The sequence below is a fragment of the Taudactylus pleione genome, unplaced genomic scaffold (genome assembly GCF_031769625.1).
Source record: "Taudactylus pleione unplaced genomic scaffold, aTauple2 ptg000214l, whole genome shotgun sequence".
Classification (NCBI taxonomy): domain Eukaryota; kingdom Metazoa; phylum Chordata; class Amphibia; order Anura; family Myobatrachidae; genus Taudactylus; species Taudactylus pleione.
In genome coordinates this window covers 13,827,076-13,843,566 of record NW_028284616.1, presented here as the reverse complement: position 1 = coordinate 13,843,566, position 16,491 = coordinate 13,827,076, and the positions used below count along the sequence as shown (strand labels likewise).

The following is a 16,491-nucleotide window of genomic DNA, read 5'->3' as shown; positions in this document are numbered from 1 at the left end:
TGCTATTTAGCGTATTTGCATATAGGGTGAAGAATAGCATTTAGCAATATTTTTTCTTCAAAATAACTAGTCCCAGCAAATTTGGTGTACCTGAAAATGGGGGCTAGCATATTTAAAAGTTGCTAAAGTGAAGTTTTAAAAATCATGGAAAAACCACCTGCCGCAAACACCTGCAAAGAAAAAACACCTGGGGCATACTTTGGGACCCCCCTGGAGTCTGTTTCGCTAGTTTTTATGTTTGTCCCCCAACTTAAAATTTTTTCGCAACCAAATGAAAGTACTTTTTGGGGGTGTTCAAAAGGGGTTTTTTTTACTTTTTTTGACGCAGTTTACCTTTGGGGGACTATCCTAACACTTTGCACCCCAAAACTGCACTTTTTTCCGCCTCCATTCAGAGGCAAATCTTTTCCGCCTATCTAAATGCATTGACTTTCCGCTTAGGCCAGTGATCGGGGAACAGGAGTAAATTACCCCATTTGGGGTAAAACTGAAATTCCTGGGGGTAATGGACGGACAGCCGGGCATGCATATAAATCATTGCATGCCCGGCTGTCCGTCCATTACCCCCAGGAATGGAGGTCACTGGCGCCGGGTGCAGCGGCGCACCCGCTGAACCCGGCGGCAGTGACCTCCAGCCCGGCGCCGCAGGGAGGCTCTAAGCCGGACGCCCAGTGAGATGTTATTACCAGCGGGCACCCGGCTCCTTCCCTGCAGCGCCGCGTTAGCTGGAGGCTGGAGTTCTCTTCTAAACTCCAGCTCTCTCCATGCGCACTATGGGAGAGACGTCATGACATCTCTCCAACAGTTCCGAGGAGCAGCCGGGTGGACAGGACGGCGGCGGGTGCAGGAGCGGGGATTAAGGTAAGTGGCTTTTAATTTTTTTAATTTGTACAAGCGGCACTACGGGGCATAACTATGGGGGTACTGTTACAGGGGCATAACTATGGGGGCACTGCTACAGGGGCATAACTATGGGGGCACTACTACAGGGCATTATATGGGGGCACTACTATAGGATTTCCTTCCTTTCAACTCAAGGGGGTAACGTCGGCGTATCTAAATATATTTTGGGGTAAAGGGTAAAAAAGTTCCCTGACCCCTGGCTTAGGCGAAAAGTCATTGCAATTGAATTGGGCGGAAAGTTTCGGACAGGCAAAATGACGTCATCGGCGAAAACTTTTTGCCGGGAACGGCTTTTCGCCTGCAATTTGAATACGGCCCAAGATCTTTATGGCTAGAAGTTTGAATATAATTCCACTGCCTTACTATCCTACTCTTTGAAATATATAGGATAATTGCTGATGAGCTGAATTTAGACCTGTGTGCAGAATGTATTTTGCATGTTTTTGCTCTGCACATGCTCCAGAACCAAGCACACACACGTGCAGGTGCACCAAGGATAATGCTAGTGCAAGTGTGCACTGATGATGTTGTGGTATCGCACCAAGATAGGGATGGTCTGGCCACAGAGGTCATTTAGTTCTGTACACACAGGACCTCATTCAGAGTCGGTCGTTGCGGCCGCACGGTCGTACGCCACCGATGTCTGCTAAACTGCGCATGCGAAAAGTTCGCAATGCGCGTGCGCAAACTAGCTGCTACGATCAGAAATTTCTCTCTCCTTGAACACAGCCAGGTCGGTAGTTTGAGTGACAGAATGAGGCGTTTGTGGGTGGTAACAGGGGAAGGTGCTTGAAAACGGTGGAGTAGAGATCCGAACGCAGGCGTGCCTAATTATGCGAACGGCGTTTTATGGGAGTGCATAATTAACAAAGTTGTGTCATGGCACACGTGACATGGGTGGTTTGTACACTGACCTGATCGTAGTGCTTAAGAGAGGGTATGGTCAACCTTAAGCTCTACGACCAGTTCCGATGGTTAACTATGGTCTCGATTAATCCTTATATGGCCGGAGATGACGTGTAATGCGTACGAGAAGGGGGCGTATTTTTTGTCTTACGGCCGCATCCTCCCCTTGGTGGGCCAGCTAACCATCCGATCTTAAGGACGCAACTTGCGATTGCATCATTTGCATATCTGGCCCCTTTTCCCTTACGACCGTGCGGCCGCAACGACCGACTCTGAATGAGGTCCACAATGTGGGCGCAGTTACATCTGACTTGTCTTCAACTCTTCATCAATTGTACAATCTTTTTCCTTGTATATTAATATAATCCAGGACATCAGTGTTAACAATATGTTAATGCCATTTTTTAATTGTTACCAATGTTATAGTTTTTAACCCAACTCCCGTGCATAGAATCTAGAAGTATAGTACATTCTATGTGACAATGCCCATTTTCAGCCATACCTGTGTACATGTGCTTGTTTTTCCCACTGATTTATATGGCCCATCTATTTTATTTAAACTTTTTTTTAAACCGTATCTTTAGGTTGAAGTGATATAAAACTGGATGTAAATAAAACACAGACTGTAAAACCAATTGTCAAAGGCTTACAGATATGCTGACAATGGGATAATGAAAATATAACAGTCTCTGTATACATAAGAGAACATTGTCATGATAATAAACTAGGAGAATAAAGAAATGTTTTTGCTGTCTGTATGGCATTCTGTATTTTGCAGATATGAATGTTTCTTTTCTTACTATTGTTTCAGTTACGCCAAATAGCCCCTTACAGCACATCAATTCCCGCACGGCTCGGCCGCAGTGAGCGTCTTTTCCACTCAAAATGTGCGTGTTATTTGCATAATAAACTCATAGAAGAGTCTAAAGTGGATTGCTAGCGCACACTGGGCCGGCTACGTCGTGCGCATGCGCGAGACCCGGCTAGCGATGGGCACTCATCATGGCCGCTCGCTGTAGCTGTGGGTGGTCACCCACAGCTATGTGAGCGGCCAGGAGGCCGTTCTGAAAAAAAGAAAACCCGGCCCTGATTCAGAGCGAGCGCTCTGTCAGAGCGACCGGGTCTGAATCAGGCCCACTGATCAATCAGGTGTGCAATATTTGTACATCTGTGTACACCTGAGTGTGAATATGTATAAAAATGGCTCCAATGCGAGCAAACACGGCTTTCCCCGCAACAGGTTCCACTGTGCTTCATCGGTGACTTTTGTCGAAGCTGGAATTTTGCGTATGGCTGCCTAAGCGCCATTTTAGATAAACTCACACTTTAGTACATGTGGCGATATTACTATTAGCATCATGCGATTGCATCTGTGACCATCGCCATAAGTTACGGCGATTCATCAAAAGCCCATTTCATGACTTTACGTAGTTTGGGTGCTCTGGATAAAGTGTGTATATTATTATAATTCCCCTAAAGGATATATTTCAGAAATGGCTGTACAGTATGTCAAAATTGGATTGCATTAGCTAAACAGAGCAAATGGCCACGTGACAACAAGCCTGTGTAGACAAGCTTCATAGACATAATGTCTGCTCTCACTCCAGGTGGCCCTGCTCGAATACAGCAATAGGGTCGTTTGTAGCACCTTACATTACCAGACATCCTACAATAAAATACCTTCAAAGCCAAGAGTGTTATCTGAGGTTTGGGTCTTGTAGCTGTGCTAATTTGCATCCACACAGGCCCTGGGAGAACAAAGACCAGTATTTTTGAGCCTGAAAAGGGTGGGGGCTGCTGGGGCATGAGCAAGTCATGGAACTATAAGGCTCAGCATTCCACACTGCTAGGTGTTCACTTAGTTTAAGTGAGATTTAAGTGCACCATTTCTCATACACACATTAATACGCACAATTGCGCTGTTAACTAGTCGCATATTAGCGAATGCATAAGATCCTGTATGAAAACGCTGTTTATTAGCTTCATGCGCACGCATCTGCCCCAAGTTAACTAGCGTCTTTACATTACACCCCGCATACTTACACATTACATATTCACAAAAAAGGTTTAATAAGCTTTAAAGTATAAGATTTAAGTTTGTTCATTTAGCATAAATGCTGTGAAATAAAGATTATTTGGTAACTAAGGTTTTATACATGATAAGTAAGCCATGATTGGTATTGTACTGATGCGTACTCTTTCAACAGTATTCCGGTACCATCGGTGTGGAGATCGCATCATGCATTCTCAACTGATGGACCGCAGAGACTTCAAGCAACAAAATGTACATTATATGAACAACTGTTAGGATGTTGCATGAGGCAGGAAACCAGAGACCCCCAATTGTTTGAGGCTGGGTTGTGTCTATTTGAATCAACCTGTTAAATGCCTTGTAACATATGCCCTCTCCTTTAGGACCAATGGTATTAGCAACAAACTTCTCTATTGTGTTGTTTATTTCTGGGGGGTATAAATATGTGTGCTGACCCTGGGTTCCTAGTCTTTGTGCTGAATGCTGATTGACGAGGGGTTTCTTGCTGATGCCTAACATCTGGACCAGAGAGCGCTGCGTATGTATAATTGTACTTGGGTCTGTATAATCTCTTTGCGCTAAGATTATATGAGGATCATATCGTGTAACTGCTGTACTTTTACTTGAATAATACTTTGTGCTTTGGAACCACAGATTCTAGGTCTGGAGTCTTTATTTACTGTATGACTGCGTACGCAAATTAGCGTCATCCTTAGAGGTTTATAGGTAGGATATTAGAAGGTATAGGCAGGGGTATATAGAGGTTCAAAGGTAGAATCATAGGTTATGGGTAATAAGACAGCATGAAGACTTTAGTAAGGTGAGGTAGATGGGACAAGGAGTGTTGGGACGAAGAGGACCAGGGGTAGAAATAAAGAGGGATGTGATACAAAAGTTGGACAATAAAAAGGTCGACGATGATTTGATTGACACCAAAAGGTCAATATGGAAAAAGGTTGACATGACAAAAGTTAGGCAGTACAGAAGATCGATAGGTTCAAAAGGTTGACATGAAAATGGTCGACACTGAAATTGTTAACACATTTTTTTTCTAACCCTAATTTTTACCCAAACCCTAACTCTCCCCTTGGTGCCTAATCCTAACCATCAGGGTAAGTAAGTGCCTAACCCTAAATGTCCCTCCTAGTGCCTAACCCTAACCCTCCAGTAAGTGGCTAACCCTAACCCTAACCCTAAGAACTAATTAAAAAAAAGGTGTTAACCATTTCCATGTCAATTTTTTTAACCTGTCGACTTTCGGTACTGTCGACCTTTTGTCAAGTCAACATTTTAATTATCATCCTTTTGTATGGAACCCGTAAAGAGAAGGAGATGGATGGCTGCATGACAGGGTGGGGGAAATACTTTGTTTACATATTATTAAGAACAACTGGTATGAGGATGGAGTAGAATTTATATCTGAAAGATACTTTATGGAATTCCTATACCATGTTATGCTATAGATCAGTAATGAACTACACACAACTGATCACCTCTTGGAGGTTAGGTTGAGCTGCAATGTATTGACAGCTGGGGTTAAAAGCGCCAAGTGTTAAATGCACAAAGTGTGTTAACATAACAGTTAATCAAACATTGACCAACTTCTAAGTAAAGAAACCATGAGGTTGCCTCCGATTTTTACCATATCCGGGATAGGACTTCCGTTTTTTAACATGGATTTAAATAAAGTTGTTTGAAGTTTTTAAGTATAAAAGAAGGACCTAATACCAATACCAGCTACCTTGAAAAAGTGCGTCAGCACGGAACGCATTGGTCAGCGTCAAGCGCCAGAAACGCCGGACCGGGAAGTGTACGCCCGAGTGCTAGGAGATGAGCCGAGAGGAGAAGTTTGAACATCGAAAGGTAGGAGTTAGGGACCGCATATATTCTATCAAAAGACTATAAACATTGAGTCTTGTTTTTATGGCATTGCATTTCATTATTTATATACATTTAAAAAAAAAATACATGCACATTTTAGTTTAATAGTGCTCTGTTTATCATTTTATATTTATTGGTAATATGTTGTTTTTTTCTCCACATCAATAGTCTCAGTTAATGCATCATGTCCAAACAATCACATTGCAGCAAATGTGAAAAACTGCTTGTGATTGGCTGAATGGCTAAGGGGAGTCCAGTCACTTAGGATCACTCTCATTTGGCAGTAGGACTCAGAGAAGAGCTGTTTGACTCTCAATGTTCACATGTTTTTGTTGTTTCTCAATTTCATGTAGATTACAAATGATTTTCCCAAAGTGGCAAATGTGGGTATCAGGGAGTGTTTTATTTATACAAATGTGTTTTAATTTACTTTATTGAATTATATTTATATAATTTGTTCTTGGGGACCCTGTTCCCATTATACTGGGACCACTGGAGTGGTAAAGTTGCCACAAAATGTCACAGTATTTTTCCTTTACCCCACTACATGCAGGCAAGTGTACCAGTATCAGTGTTTTGCAGCACGTAGTCTTTGGACGGAAAGATCCACTCTCTTTCTTAATTTGGCACCATGTCCCCATAGGGGCCACAGCCCTGTGATAATCAGACTGATACTAAGCGGGACCTCGCTGCATGTTTCCCTGTTATAGTGGGACAGCCCAACCTGTCTAGCCTACTGCTGCTTTTCACTTTAGCACATGCTGGGAATGCCATTAAAATGCATGACATTGAAATGAATGAGAAAAGATCCATGCTGCTTGCATCTGGACTAATTTGCTGCGTCCAGCACATGTCAACTGTGTATATACCGCATATGACAACTATATATCAAATGCACACACTTGGGATTTATATGCATCTTTATATGTGGTTTTCCATTGCACTTTTAATTAAATGGATCAATAATTGTGTTTTAAATCTAATTGTAAACCAAACTTTGTCTAAAATTCTGGGAACAGCTCCAAATAAAATAAATCTGATTTATGCTTAAATGGACAGTGGTTTGTTACTTTGTAGATAAATGCTACATTTAGGTGCATAAATTCTCCAAGTGTATAGAACATTTTGTGCTGTTAAATCTATGAACATGTCTGTGAGCAAAGTATATTGCTGTCCATTTATTTGGTCTGTAGCAGGGAGGCTATTATTCCCCACCCTGATATAAGTGTGGTGTTAGTTTTGTATGCTGCACTGGCTCTTATTAAGAAAAGTGTTAATGAATCACCAGACAGAAACTGTAATATCAATGAGTAAATATGCATTTGAATAGAGTGCTACACACCTTTATAACCTAATCTCATTTACCAACTTTTGCTGGAACACTTACAGCCTGTTTATGATTATAGACAACCACTGTATATGCAGCTTTTCTACAGTATAGAGAGATACTAAGCAATAAATTACTCCTACTCTTACTATCATTAGGTTTATAAAATAGTTCTTACTATTAGTTTTTTTTAATTCAAATAAAAGAACAAAACGAAGTAGAACAGCAGACACAAATCTACATTTTGTTTTGTTATAAATTTCCAAACACACTTCAGTTCCTGTATATTCTGCATCTATTCATAGATTAAAGGTGCCCACACACTAGGCGATATTTTACACGATAAGCCCGATTCTGACGCATCGGGACGACAGATCATGTAAAATATGTCCTAATCGTGAGTCTCCAATCACGATTACGATGACAATGCGCGTCCCCGCTGGTCGTACATCGCATCTTCAGATCTTTCCTGCTGCAGGCAAGATCTGAACATCTCAGTCACGATGCATTGGAATAGTTTAGGATGCACGATAGATCGTGGGTCAATTTGGATAGTTTTTACACTAAATCGTGCCCACGACTGCCGGGGGAGAAATCGGACATGATATCGCATCGTCACCAGATCGTCTCGTGTGTGGGCACCTTAAGTATGCCATAATTAATTTCCTCACAATCGCAAATCTAAACCACCAATACATTACAGAATCCAAACCAATGTGAAAGTCAAATCTATATCGATATAGTGCTGGATCATACACTGGGTTGCAACAATTGCCCAAATGGTGCTCGATTATGACCGCTGAGTCCCCATTCCCCAGCACTACCTCTTCCGCAGCTCCCATTAGCATCGGGGTCGTGATGTGCGCAGGACCCATTCTGCGAGTGTGCAGAATGGGTCCTGTGTAGTCGCAAGCAGACCCTTGAATGCCTCTACCTGATTGTCACTTTGTTCCTAACTCTGACCAGCCACAGTGTACATAATAGCAGGAGGGATCTATGTACTAAGCCTTGGGGAGAGATCAAGTGAATGGTGATAAGGTACCAACCAATCTGCTCCTAACTGTCACTTTACAGGCTGTGTTTGAAAAATGACAATTAGGAGCTGACTCTACTCCTTCCACTTTATCTCTCTCCAAGGCGCATAGACCCTTTGTCTTCCTAATTATGATATCCTAATTGTCCCAGAAAAACCTCGTACAGCCCTGTACTTAGTGCTTTCCTACTTGTGTGTGTATATATGTTTATATATATGTGCTTGTTTGTATGTATATATATATATATATATATAAATATATATATATATAATCTGTGGTTGAACACAGATTGTTAAATCAAATTGAATGAGATCCTAATTAAGTCACCTGTGGTCAAGCATATATATATTTAAAACCTGGACTGTAAAGGTGCCCGTCCACTAGACGATTAAGGTGAGCAATTGAATGATAACGTTATAGTTCAATTGTTCATAAATCGTTTGCAAATCTTTTCAAATCGTTTGCAAAAATGTCTAAAATGACCAGCGATGCGCGCTCCCGCTGGTCGTTTAGACATCTATCATTGGGCAAACATGCTGGCCAACCTGGTTCAGGTTCAGCATGTTTGCAGATGATTGATGTGCCTACACTGAACGACTGCTCGTTCAGTGAAGGCTCATCACAGACTGACAAACGACTGCACGATTACAATGTCGTAATCGTGCAGTCGTTTTCATGTCTTTAAGTGGATGGGCACCTTTAGGTTGCCTTGAGGACTGCGTTTGGGAACCTCTGTACTATGATTTTAGAAGGCAAATAAGTTATCATTCTTACCCATTCCTCTACATTGGGACCTTCTTGAACCACTCCGAAGGGCTTCTCCCAGTAAATGTTAGGGTCTCCATAACGCCAGATCTTACTTCTTGTCTTCTGAGCGAAGAATGAGATGACACACAGAAGTATGACTATGATAAAGCCACACACTATAGCAATGGCCTTTGAAAGAAGGATAAAATATAACAGATAGTCAGTGATGTTAAAATAACCTTGAGAGAATGTTAAAAACATAGATTATTTTTTTCCTATCTCCATACAATAAATATTGTCTCACCTCCTGTGGGTCCACCATGCAGTAGTGGTACAGGTACTGATTCACGAAGCCTGCTCCAGAAGACACAGGACTGTAGATCTGGTTACACAACATTGTAATCTGATTGTAGTACATGCTGCCTCCCATCTGGGACCTTGGATTCACCCCAACAATATAGACAATGGTGGCAATAAGATCTATGGTGGCGAATATAGCACTCGACACTACAACAGCCATGAAAAACTTGCGTGAACGAGATCCACTGGCTTTAGATACACTTGCTATAAAGAGCCCCAGCACTGCTATAAAAGTTAACACACACATGGCCATCATGAAACCACTTGCAGCTTGAGGACTGGTCATACCATAGCCATAACCATAACCACCCATGTATCCTCCTCCATAGCCACCCATGTACCCTCCTCCATAGCCCCCCATGTATCCCATCCCCCCATAATTGTATTCCCAAGCCAGAGTTGAGGCCACACAGGCAAAGATTGCCACGCACAGGAAGATGACAATGCCCTGCAGAATTCGGACAATGCCAGGAGGAGAGTTCCACTTATAGAAGTGTTGTGGTGGGACATCTTCCTGGTAGAATGAATCAGGGTGGGCAGCGTCAATGTGGTAAGCAAAGGATCCAGGAGCATGGCTGTTCTGCTGAAGGTAAGTGGGTGGGCTGTAGTCTGGAGGACTGTCATAGCGTTTCTGGCTGTACATGGTTGATGGTTGTATTCTGTGGGATAACAATAAAAAGATATACCCTTGTACCTCAAAATACATTTGTTGCTTATTATTATTATGCTTGTTTCTATACAAGTGTTTCTGTCTCTACACAGTGTATTTAGGTATCATTTCACATGCATTACAAAAAGATTACTATGATTAAACTATTTTTACATATACAGCGGTAAAATAAGTATTGAAGACATCAACATTTTTCTCAGTAAATATATTTGTAAGGGGTCTATTTTTCCCCTTATCATGATCTTGTGTCTTAAGGTGGGTACACACCTGACAGATACATCTGCAGATGATGGTCGTTCATACACACTGAACAGCCATCATCTGCTTGTGCCCTCGGGTCCCGGTGGCAGGACCCGGTGGCCGCTGGGTGGGGGTGTGACCAGCCCCCCTCCTTGCGGCTGCCGCTGTTGATGGACAGATATGTCTGCAGACAAATCTTTCCATCGGTTGTGCAGCACAGCCAATGCGATATGTTGGTGAACGACAACAGTCACCGACATATCGCGGGTACACACTGGCCAATGTGCAGCAGACAGGGGCGGAACTAGCGGCGGTGCAGCCGGTGCCTTGCACCGGGGCCCGCTGTGGTGCAGGGGCCCATGGTTGCCTGCATCCAACAGCGCCGCTGCTCGCCGACCCAATCCCCATTAAGTAAATGGTTGGAACCGGAGAGGGCCCACTTCGGCCGCTCCGGCTCCAACATGACAGTCTGACACTCACCGCAGCCCGGCCCCTTGTAATGACGCGGCTGGGGCTGGGGGGGGAGAATTGAGGCCGACATGCTGGGGCTGGGGGGGGGGAGAATTGAGGCTGACACGCTGGGGCTGGGGGGGGGAGAATGAGGCTGACACACGGGCTGGACGGACAGGATATAATGACTGGGGGGGCAGTGAGGGGTGGTGAAAAAATGTTGGGGTGCCAGGAATGGATGGGGGGGGGGCAAAGCATATTCTTGCACCTGGGCCCACCACTCTCTAGTTCCGCCACTGGCAGCAGATATATTGGCCAATTAATTGATTGGCCAATATATCTGTCAGTGTGCACCCAGCATTACACCACTTCTATTTTCCTACCACTCCCTTCTGTTTGCTCTCTCCATCATTCCTTATTCAATTCTTATCACACTTTAGTTACCTGTTTTCTGCTCAGCTTGTTACCTCACACTCTATAGCAATCTAAAACGCCTTCATTCTTTCACACTTCTCTATCTTTACTTTACCAAACTCTTTACTGTTACTCACTCTATATTGCCTGCAATAAACAATACAGACCCCCCCTCTCATGCTGAATTTGATCTACTGTACATAGCTCTTTCTACCCTCAATAATTCATGAGCTCTGTGACAGTTCTCAGGCAGGGAATACACTCCACAACAGGTGCCCACTAATCAAATAATACTCAGTGTGAAAAGTTCATATTAAATGATTCCATTGTTCTGTAATGAGAACAATTCATTTCAAGTGATTTCATTACCCAGCAAAATAATTTTGTTTCCAGCTTTGAACTGCTGTAAGAAAATGACTGATAATATACAGGATAAACAAAATAGAATAATATATGTTTTCTCTTAATTCTTCTAATTGTAGAATATGTTAAATAAAAGGGATTAATTACTAGCATAGACCAAAATGACAGTATCCCACAGGAACCAATCAGACATGTACTTTCATTGTATTGCTTGCACTGGTTACATCGATAGAAAGTAACATCAGGAGCTCATATCTCATGTAATGATAGAATCACTTTCCCAATGTGAAGTTTTGAAGATTCTTTCTCATGTAATATTCTCAGTGTCATATTCTAATTAGTAAATACGAAATGTGCCCTGTTGCTTTTCACATGTTAATGTGCCCATTTGACTTTTTCCCCTCCCCCATCTGTAACTTTTTAAAAAATGTGGCTGCTGTCCCCCCCTCTCTATCCCATGTTTCACCCTAGCATTTATTTGTGACATACAGTACAGTATCCCTCCAGTCTCTCCCCTTCCCTCTGCCCTGTCTCCTGTCACTTACCTGTCTCTCTAATAGTAATACCGTCTGTACTCCTGATGTCCTCTATTGATCCGTCCCTCTGCTTGCTCTCCCGTTACCACTGTTACTTATCTTCTTTCATGTTACTTTCCCATCTGTTTATTCTTCTGATTCTCCCATTGCTTGCCTTTATCCTTATGTTCTGTTTTTGGGCTCTAGAAAGATGCTTCCTTTAACTTTTCTGTGCCCCTGGCTTCTCTGTAGTACTTTCTCACCTCTCTTTGTTGTCTGGTAATGGCGCTGCTGGATTAATGATTAGAGCCCTGCTCTGCCCACATTCACACTGAGGAATCCTCCCCTCAGGGCAGGCCAGCACTTGGATAACTTCACAATTCCCTGGGAACAAGTGTATGGCTAGTTCTGCCACTTACACACTTTTAACCTCTTCTTTCCCAGCTGTCCAGGTTACAGGTGCACAAAAGGTAACAATTAAAAAAGAGGTGTCTTGGTAATGTCAGTTTTACAGCAATATTTGTGAAATACTGTTATATCATGATGAAGATGGTTTATGGTGTAAATGTGGAAATAGTTATTTACTATATACTACATGGTTGAATTAAAATAATAATAATAATAATAATAATAATAATAATATGCCATTCAGCTTCTGAAGCTGGAAATTATTATTGCATATTATTAATTACTAATACTTAGGGGCCCATTTATTAAGGATTGCATTTTGCAATGCGATCAGGGCATGCAGTACCGCCCATGATCGCATTGCAAAATGCGATCATACCGGCCGAATGTATGACCCGGCACATGCAGGGAGACGGGCTCCGTAAAGAGCCCTTCCCTGCGATGTGGCCGGAGCGCATTCCGGGCTGCTGCGCATGTGCAGTCCCGCGGACTGCACATGAGCGGCGCCCATTGCCGGCGGCTGAAATTCGGGTAAGTGCCCATAGGACACAGCGGCTAACGCTATCTTCAGATAGCGTTAGCTGCTGGGGTCAATATCGGGAATGTTTCGCATTCCCGATATTGATACATTTGGCAGCATCACATCCCCCATAGAAACCTATGGGGGAGGCGGCTGCCGGCATACATCCGGGGCATACATCCGGGGGATACTAAGTATTTGAGGTAAACCCCGAAAACAGGTGTTTTCGGGGAATTTACCTCAAATGCACTTTGATAAATGGGCCCCTTATTACCTACTGTACTAAGGGTTTATTTCAGATCTTGTTTGCACTTTTGCATGCAAACTAAAAAACAAAATACATGCAAAATAGTGGCTACTGTCACTTTTGCTCTTTTAATTAATTGATTTTAACCTGTATTTTTCAAACTATTGCAGTATGTGCACTTTTTCATGTGTTTATATGTCTATATCTGTTTTATAGTCCTTAGATTCTTTCTTGCCAATAAAGGTGAAAAATGCATAGATGAGTTTTGAATGCATTATTTATATTTTTTCATTACAGTTTGTTTTTTTTTTTTTTAAAAAAGAAAAAGACAAAAAAAGAAAATAACAAACGTAAATGCCTCCTTGTTTGCTGGTCACTTTGGCATTCTCAAGAAAATTAAGTTTTTACAGCGCTCCTACTAGTGGCCCGCTATGTCCGGGATTTTATTGTCTCCTGTGTCTAGTGTGCCCAGCATAAATCCATTCGTAATAAAGTGGTTGGCCCTTGGCGTCCTTTGCCTATTCCTGATGTTGGACTCACCTGTCGATGGATTTTATCTCTGAATTACCACCCTCCAAGGGACATAATACCATATGGGTGGTAGTGGACCGATTTTAGAAAATGGCCCATTTTATTCCCTTGGTGAGACTTCCTTCTGCTCCACAGTTGGCCAAAATGTTTATTTGTGACATCTTCCGTCTTCATGGACTACCCAAGGAGGTAATGTCGGACCGAGGTGTGCACTTCGTGGCCAAATTCTGGAGGGCTTTATGTGCCTTTTGTGGAATTAAACTGAAGTTTTCCTCCGCCTATCAACCGCAGACAAATGGCCAAACTGAGAGGGTGAATCAGGAATTGGAGGCATTTCTGAGACTTTTTGTTTTTCTTCTCAAGATGACTGGCTCGATTTATTGCCATGGGCAGAGTTTGCCCACAATTTTAGGTACCACTCTTCTTCAAAGGCTACTCCATTTTTTGCAGTTTTTTGGAAGACATCTGCGTGTTCCAGATTTCCAAGATTTACCTCCCTTGGAAGTGCCTGCTGTCACTAATCTTGTGAAATCATTGTCTGATACTTGGAAAAACATTCATTCCTCTTTGAAAAAACCTTCTAGAAATTACAAAAAGTTTGCGGATCGAAAACGTCTGGCCATTCCTCTTCTGTAGATTGGAGATAGAGGACCTCATTCAGAGCCGGTCGCACAGAGCGTGCGGTCGGTCTGAATGAGGGGAGGACGTCTTGAATTTTCAAGACATCCTCCTTTGCGGTGGTAAGGCTGTGGGTTAACACCCACAGCCTTACGACCGCCTAAGGTGATGGTCGCGATGGTCAAGACCATCGCGACCATCGGGGCTTACGACGAGACCCTAGGGTAGGGTCTCTCTTGTCGTAAGCCCCGGAGAGCTTTCGGCTCTGTCAGAGCCAGAAGCTCTCCACTGACATCACTAGTGATGTCAGTGGAGCCACCCCCAAACGGTAGGCGTTGGGAACGCCCCCGTTTGGGCTGCCAGCCCCCCGGTCCGCCTTCCAAACGGGGCTAGCTGTCAATCAACATCGACAGCTCGCCCCCTTTGGATCGAGACCCGCTACGACCGGCGCTGTCGATCGTAGCAGGTCTCACGCATGCGCACGATGGCGCCAGTGCCGTCGTGCGCATGCTCTGTGGGGGGCCATCGACCCGGTCCGAGCGCATCGGCGCTAACGACCGGGTCTGAATGACCCTTCAGAGTGTGGCTGTCAACTGAGAACATTCGATAAAATGTTCCAAGCATTAAATTTGCTCCACGTTTCATTGGACCATATCGTATTCTTAAAATGATCAATCTAGTGGTGTATAAACAAGAGCTACCTCCTCAATTGAAGATTTCCAACACATTTCAATTTCAGTGTTCTCCATCCAAGACTCCTTAAGTACAGACTCAACTGGGAGTTGAATTTGAAGTTGAAAAGATCCTAGTCTACCCTGAAATGGAGGGATACTGTCAGGTTGCGGCCTAGGATTGGCCATTACTCGCCTCAGCGCCGGCTTCCCCTGATCTCTAGAGCAGTCAAACGCCAGGTGAGACAGCGAGTGACGCGCTGAGGATTAAACCTGGGGTCCGCTAGGACTTCCATGTGCTCGCTCCGTGATGTGGCTTCTGTGGTTACCATCATAGCCGCAGCCATGACAGTCTGTTTTCACCTGACTAACCCTTTACCCAATGGTAGCATTGGCTGTGGTCAGCTGACAATGTCCTCCAATGGACTGCTACCTTAGGGTATATAACTGGGCTCTGGACAACAGGAAGTTGCCTGTACAACGTCATTACTTCCAGTGTTAACTTGCGGTTGCAGTATTCCAGGTTCCAAGCTCCATTCCCTATAGTGACTTGTTCCTAGTGTTTTCCACGGTGTGTGTACTCAGAATGTTTTCTGAGTACAATCTATTAAGAGTCATCTTCTGTGCTAGCTCCGTGGCTGAATCCTCAGCGTGTGTACTGAGTTAATCATTCAAGTACCATCTTGTGATACCATTCTTCTGTGCTGCGTCTGAGGCCACGGTGTGTGTACTGAGTTCATCATCCAAGTACAATTTCGTGATACCATTCTCCTGTGTCAGTGCTATGTCTAAAGCCACAGTGTATGTACTTAGTACATCATCCAAGTACCTGCTCATTATACCATCTCCTGAGCCAGCATTGCGACTGAAACCACTAAGTGTGTTCTCTGTACATCACTTCAGTACAATCCTCCAACGTCTTTCTCCTGTGCTTGCCCTGTGGTAGTGTTCTTCCATTCTTTCCCACTTGTGCCGGATACCTGACCAAATGGCCGTGACCTGCCTACTGGGTGCAACTTAAGCCCAAATCCCGCTTGGAGGGGTCACTGGTGAACACCTCCCAGTAGGTTAGACTCTGCGCCTTTGGTCAGGTCTCACCAACATCCGGTTCTGGTGGATGAGGAAGACACTAATCCAGGCCCCTCGCCTTCTGTTTCCTCCTCAACCTGGGTCCACGTCTTCTAATCTCGTGGCAGAGAATCATCTTAGCTAGAGCATGACAAGTGGATTCAAACATGTGCCATTGACAGATATTTTGTATTTGGCTGGTTTCTTACTACATGGAAGTATTATCTTCTCAGCAACATGTGGGAAGGAGCCGCACTCACACTCCTCCAGGCAATGGACATGACACACTCACACCTGCACTCATGTGGATTTGCCACATTGAGCATGTGCAGCTGGAAAGCTGCATACTGTATATAGAAGTAACATTTCTGGTCAGATAAGTTAAATTAGGTTTTGTTTACGAGTAAACAGCAGGCGGACCCTGCACCCTCACTTCAATCTTGCTTTATCTGGAGAAGTGAAAGAAGAAGATGCACTACTTTATATAAAGTCAGTCATGTAGGGCTAAGTGATGTAGTGCAGTAAAGTAGTGTTGGTTAAGGAGAAATCAGTTATGTAGTGTTGGGTATGGAGGGGTCAGGGGGGT

At 43.6% G+C, this 16,491-nt stretch overlaps 1 protein-coding gene across 1 annotated transcript in view; it reads right to left on the bottom strand.

The window, feature by feature from the left end:
• Positions 1 to 12,102, bottom strand: part of LOC148517618 (occludin-like) — a 64,123-nt gene extending 52,021 nt beyond the window's left edge. Inside the window, exons 1-3 of the mRNA XM_088478558.1 lie at positions 11,873 to 12,102; positions 9,135 to 9,849; positions 8,858 to 9,019 (exon numbers count right to left, since the gene is read on the bottom strand). Of these exons, the coding sequence (XP_088334684.1) occupies positions 8,858 to 9,019; positions 9,135 to 9,833 (861 nt within the window). The 5' untranslated portion in view covers positions 9,834 to 9,849; positions 11,873 to 12,102. The remainder of the gene's footprint in view (positions 1 to 8,857; positions 9,020 to 9,134; positions 9,850 to 11,872) is intronic.
• Positions 12,103 to 16,491: the final 4,389 nt, after the last annotated feature.